Source organism: Nicotiana tabacum, chromosome 20 (assembly GCF_000715075.1).
Source record: "Nicotiana tabacum cultivar K326 chromosome 20, ASM71507v2, whole genome shotgun sequence".
Lineage (NCBI taxonomy): Eukaryota > Viridiplantae > Streptophyta > Magnoliopsida > Solanales > Solanaceae > Nicotiana > Nicotiana tabacum.
In genome coordinates, this window is record NC_134099.1 from 145,730,199 (window position 1) to 145,736,787 (window position 6,589).

Sequence of the window (6,589 nt, forward strand, 5' to 3'; positions counted from 1 at the left end):
TAGTTGACTATTTCTCCCAATGTACTTAAAATTACGGGATGATCTACCTACCAAATTGAAGATCTAAGAGTCTAGATTCTAATGGATTAAATCGTTTATTGATATAACATTGGAGTAGAGAGATATTTGCGTTTTCGCGAGACTGCACAGATTGGTAGGTGACAAGTAGGTGCATCACCTACTTGCCAAAAGGAGAGGCCTCAATTAAAAGCTCCTAAAGTCGGCCAAGAGGGGACTTTTAAGGACTTATTAACTCATTTCTTTCACTCAATATTAGACCAACAAAATCAGATTTAACCCCTGCAACCCCTCCCCAAAAATCCCACACAAACCCAAGGTAATTTCAGGTGATACAATGTAATTCTAGTGGCGAAAACCCCGGACAGCTTGCTAGTTTCTCTTTCTCCTTCTTGTAGCTACGTTGGGAGACTGATTTTGGATGAATAAGGAATAGGTTCCATGGTTTATACTAAGTCCAAGGTAAATTGATACTTTTCCTTCTATTATCTATGCTTGTACGAGTTGTAACTCGATCGTAAAGACTAGACCTAGCGAGTTTCAAAAGAGTGGTATGATGTTTATTGTTGCGTCACTGTTGGCTAGTTGTAAACTTATTTTTAAATTGAATTCATGGTTGATTTATAGTATAATAGGCTTAATTATATATTGTTGGTTGTGATGCTCAATTTGAAAGAAAAGACAAGTCGAAAAATATTTTAGCAAACTAAAAAAATAGTTTTAAGTTGTTGAACTTGTGGGACTATTTTGTGGGTTGTTTTGTATTGTTGTTGGGTTGTCTCTTTTGCTACTGTTTTTATGGAGTTTGGGAGGAGAAAGGGTGTGGATAAACACCACATAATGGCAGGATCGTTAGCTGGTCGTTCGTCATTATATTTTTGGGTTGTTTGACACTACTAGGGTTGTCGTTTTGTGTATGAACTTATTAGGGTGTGTGGGCTGTTTTGTGGTATTTTGTGATGGATATAAGGTTGGAAAATGATGTATATATATTGTTATTATTTTGTTCTTGTTGGTGTTGGTGTTATGTCAAATTGGGAGGTAGTAAAGATTATAAGGGAGATGTTGCCCATTTTATTATGAAATAAGTTTGTGTTCGTTATGCGATAGTTGTACCTTCCATAACTTGGTGATAGTATTATTATCATTGTTGTAGGTTAAGGTGCAACGAGACGAGTTCAACGTGGTTATTGGACAGATTGTGATTAGGTATGTTAAGGCTCAACCTTTCCTTCATTTTGGCATGATCCCCTAACTACATGTGTTTGATAATGAGACATAAAGAGAAGTTCATATTCTTGAACTTATGTACATTATCCTAGTCTCATAAGTTACAGTATTCTTCCTTATAGAGACTTTATATTCAGTTAAGTATTGTCTTCTTCCAGTCAAGAGAGCAGAGGGTCTATATATATATATATATATATATATATATATATATATATATATATATATATATATATTATATTATAAGTATTTTCACCACCATCGAGTTATAATCAGTGGGCAGGCCCATATTGGACAACCTCTGATCAGATGGTAAGTTATATACCGATCCTATTATGACCGGGCGCCTATGAGCGAGTCCAGAATGGCCGAGATACAGAGTCTAGTATGGTCGAGCGCTTTTGAACGAGCCTACTATATATATATAAGCTTTTGGGTATGTTTACCCCTCATATGAGAGAGATGATATTTTCAGATGATTAAGAATATGGCCTCATCGGCCTAAGTTGAGGGTTACCCCTCCAGAGTTCATAGTTACAGAGTGGTACGGTCGGGTCGAATATGGCATCGGGTGTCAGCCATGCCTCTTCAGGTTTGGGGCGTGATATATTTCTTGTTGAATGATATGATAATTAATATTATTTATTCTCTACTCTTCTATAAATATCAGCATCCCTTGCAAAAGATCATGCGTACGGCCCTGATATATTGTACATAAAGTTATTGTATTGGTATTGGCATGTAAGTTAGTCTTTTCATAGTATTACATGCCAAGCTCTCTTTTGTGGTTGCGTTATGCTATGAAAGAAATGTAGATAAGCTTTTAACTCTTAAAAAAAATTATTCTATCAAGTCATCTTTAGGATAACTATGGGTAATTTGTCCACAATAAATGGTATAAGCAACCTGTAAAATAAGGTAAAATCTCCCATGACATCTGGTAAATGTACAGGTAGTGTAAAATTACATATTTTTTTGTTTCGGATTTTTTTCTCTTCAGATATAAAAGTCTAAAATTGTTAAACTTATTTGCATGGAGTATCTCACGAGCAAAAACTTATTTGCATGGAGTGTTTAAATTATTAAATCAATAATAACAGGAAATATATCTTACAAGTTATAAAGCATAGGTTCGGCCTTTTCCCGTACGTAAACATAACGGGACCGGGCTGTCCTTTTTATTATAATCTAAAAACAGATAATATGTCCTGCTTCGGAATAGAAATACTATGGTGCAAAGTTGTAAGTTCAATGAGCCAATGGGGAACTTCAAATCTGAATGCTCTTCCTACAATTCCTCTGACGTTTTCTTGTTCCATCTTACAAGTTATAAAGCATAAAAATAATTAAACTGCATTAGGAGAGAACCCCAAGATCTAGGGTTCCTCCTTCCTCTAATTCCAAACGCAAAACTGAAACTCATTTAATCCCAAAACCCACATCTCCAAGTAGTTTGCATTACTTCTCTGTGAGTTTTTCTTTACTACTATTTCTTTTTATTTTATCTTTACCTCCATGCGTATAATTTATAATTTCTGAATATATTATTACAAGAATATGGATAGTAATTATACATCACTTTCCAAGAATTCATCTTTTGTTGAGTTAGAATTAAAAGATGATAACTTTATTAAAGATGGGTATTCAAAATCAAACATTGAGGATGATCTTGATGCTAATGATATTGATTTTGATAATTTACCCCTTATTTTTGGTGAAAAGAAATCTGGGTCTGGGATATATGGTGCTGTTTTTAATCTTACAACTACTATCATTGGTGCTGGGATTATGGCATTGCCTGCCACAATGAAAGTATTGGGTTTGGTTCTTGGGTTTGTCTTAATATTCTTGATGGCTATTTTGTCTGAGATCAGTGTTGAATTGCTTGTCCGGTTTACTGTTCATTGCAAGGCGTCGTCGTATGGGGAGGTTGTTCAGGCTGCATTGGGGAAAACAGCTAAGGTTATATCTGAGATTTGCATTATTGTTAACAATGCTGGTGTTTTGGTTGTGTATTTGATTATAATAGGGGATGTTTTGTCCGGTTCGCTTCGTCATATTGGTGTTTTTGATCAATGGTTAGGTCATGGAGTGTGGGATCATAGGAAGTTGGTGATTTTGGTTATGTTGGTGATTTTTCTTGCACCCCTTTGTGCTTTGGATAAGATCGATTCGTTGAGCTTGACTTCGGGTGCTTCTGTAGCTCTCGCGGTTGTATTTGTGTTGGTTGCTTTCACCATAGCATTTATTAAGCTGGTTGAAGGGAAGATTGAAGCTCCGAGAATGACCCCGGATTTTGGGTCTAAGAAGGCAATCCTAGACCTGCTTGTGGTGATACCTATCATGTCGAATGCTTATGTTTGTCATTTCAATGTTCAGCCTATTTATAATGAGCTTGAAGGGCGATCACCTCAGAAAATGAATCTGGTTGGGCGGATTACCAGTGCTATCTGTGTTTTGGTGTATGCTTCTACTGCAATAGCTGGTTATTTACTTTTCGGGAAGGATACTGAATCTGATGTGCTCACTAACTTTGATAAAGACCTTGGAATTCGTTTCAGCACGCCTTTAAATTACATAGTCCGTGTTGGCTATGTTTTTCATCTAGTTCTTGTTTTCCCTGTTATTCATTTCTCGCTTAGGCAGACAGTGGATGCCTTGTTATTTAAAGGATCAGTACCGCTCACAGAAAGTAGGAAGAGGTGTCTGGCTTTGACTGTGGTTCTTTTGGCACTCATATATCTTGGATCAACTATGATTCCTAATATTTGGACTGCTTTCAAATTTACAGGGGCGACAACAGCAGTCTCTTTAGGTTTTACATTCCCATCTCTCATTGCTCTAAGGTTGAGCAAAGAAGGGATTGGTTTGAGTCACAAGGAAAAGATATTGTCTTGGTTCATGTTAGTATTGGCCGTTGTAGTTAGCATTGTTGGAGTGGTTGGAAATATTTACAGCCTCGCTAGCTAGAGGGATTGGCTTTTGTTATTTTTTATACAGTAGGAAGTTTTAACCTCATACTTTTGGCCATTGCATTATCTATCCCAGTGAGGATACGTTACGCTTTGTGAAACACGGTTTCTAGAAGCAAAGCCCCTGATACGAGTATTCTACAATCATTTTGGAAAGAGAAAATCAAGGTTTACCATAAACCAAACTGTGGATGCATTCTGTGTCACACTTAGCTGCTTGTGGAGAGTGACAAAAGTTTGCTGCAGCTGTTAGAGATTGCAATACCTAAATCGCACAGATCCCAGCTCGGTGTATGTTGTTGATAGTTCCATGGTCCTATGAAACTGTTACCTTCTTGTAATTGCTAACAGTAGCCAACAAATTTATAATTGCTCTCCCCTCATATTGGGATCACTATACCACATATAACAAATGTGATTTTATGAATACAATAATTCAATGTCATTCCGAAATCTTCCTTCCAGTTCTAAAGCTTGGTTAATTATTTGCAACTTTCTTTATGTTGGTCAAAATTGTTCCTAATTCTGTTTTGAGAAAGAGAGATTACTTCAGTTACATAAATTCTAGTGTTTCTATCAACTCGGTTACATGCTTGAATGATAACTTTAGCTATTGTCTTCCTTAGATAGAGATATGGAGGGTCTGAGAGGTGGGAAACTTTCCAATGTGCTATTTTATTTTTAATCATTTAAATGTGTTATCGAATTGTTCTTGTGATAGCATTTGTGAGAATTTTATACCGGACAGTTATTGTTGAAACGAAAGCTGCATTTCAGCTTTCCTTTCCCCCAGAAATTGTTTCTAGAAACAGAATAAAATAGACAATGGTAGAAGATATTATCCTATATTGCCCATGTCTGACTGCTTATTATTGTAGCAAGTTGCAGTTGTATATCAACAACAACAACAATAACTCAGTAAAATCCCACCAAGTGGGCGGGGAGGTTAGAGTGTACGCAGACCTTACCCCTATCCCGAAGGAGTAGAGAGGCTATTTCTGGGAGACCCTCAGCTCAAAAGGCGAACAGAGAGAATAGATCCTTACCAACAGCAGCAACCACAGAGATAATATAATATCAACATTGTAGGAGACTGCAGTTGTATATCAGTTATTCTTTTTTCTTTCGCTTTAGGCAGCCAACAGTGGAGTCCACTGGCCCAACTAATCTGGATTTCCTCTTGTTAGGCTCACCAAGCGAGGTAAAGCATTCCCTACAAAGAGATTCTCCGTTCAGTTGCATATATCAATCAATCAACTAACTAACCCTTATCACAAATTTGTTGTGGTAGGATGTATGAAATCTGGGTACTGATTCTGCTCTTGTAAAAATATAATACATGATTGTTATGCTAAAAATGAAATACGCAACTGGCTTATCTGTTAGTTCCATGCACATAGACTAGTTCTTTTGTCATCTAGAGCTAACATTCTAAATAGATTAGCTTAGTCTCTTATTTTTGTAACTTGTTAGCTTCCTGCTATAGCACAGACAAGTTTAATGAAGCTAACAACACCTCTTTTGTACACTTTGCATCTTCTTGATGCCGGCAATGAATCTACTTCATCAAAAAAAAACGTTGGGAAGTTGTTTTCTTATCTGTAGCATGCAACTTATGTGGTTTTAGAAGCTTGTGGGAAACATCCCAATAAAAATTTTGCTATATATCTTTCCTTGAATACTAACACAGTTATCTGTAAAGATATTGTCTTGGTTCATGTTAGTATCATTTCTAACAGTAGCCAACAAATTAAAAGTTGCTCTTCCCTCACTATACCATGTCTAACAAACATGACTTTATAAATACAATAATTCAATGCCATTCCTTAATCTTCCTTCATATTTTAGAGCTCGCTTAATTATTTGCGACTAAAGGTTGTGTTTGTCTTCGGATGATTACTTTCTTTATTTTAGTCAAAGTTGTTCCTGAATCTGTTTGGAGAAAGGGAGATTACTTCTGTTACTTAAATTCTAGTGAACTTGTTTCTGTCAACTCGGATGCTTGAATGCTTGAATGTCAACTCGGTTTCTGTCTTCCTTAGATCCTCTGAGTTTACACGAGCATCCGATATAAATTGGAGATTTTGAGGGTCTGAGAGGGGGGAACTTTTCAATGTGCTATTTTCCTTTTAAACATTTAAATGTGTTATCGAATTGTTCTCGTGTAGCATTTGTGGAAATTTTATACCAACCCTGCATGAATGCGGGATGCCGGGCTGCTTTTTTATTTATTTATTGTTGCTAAATATAGAAGATGCATTTCAGCTTCCCTTCGTCCCAGGAATTGTTTCTGGAAACAGAAGAAAATAGACACTGATAGAAGATATTCTCCTATATGAACACATGTCTGAATGCTTTTTATTGTAGAAAGT

The 6,589-nt window shown here is 36.3% G+C and overlaps 1 protein-coding gene across 1 annotated transcript; it reads left to right on the forward strand.

Moving 5' to 3' along the window:
• Positions 1-2,706: 2,706 nt before the first annotated feature.
• On the forward strand, positions 2,707-4,670 carry LOC107774606 (amino acid transporter AVT6E-like). Its single transcript, XM_016594194.2, has one exon. It carries the CDS (start codon positions 2,803-2,805, stop codon positions 4,213-4,215), a length of 1,413 nt encoding a protein of 470 aa, XP_016449680.1. The 5' UTR covers positions 2,707-2,802; the 3' UTR covers positions 4,216-4,670.
• The last annotated feature ends 1,919 nt before the right edge of the window (positions 4,671-6,589 follow it).

Excerpts from the sequence above, each read along its gene's own strand:
- LOC107774606 (XM_016594194.2), top strand. The coding sequence starts at position 2,803 with ATGGATAGTAATTATACATCACTTTCCAAGAATTCATCTTTTGTTGAG.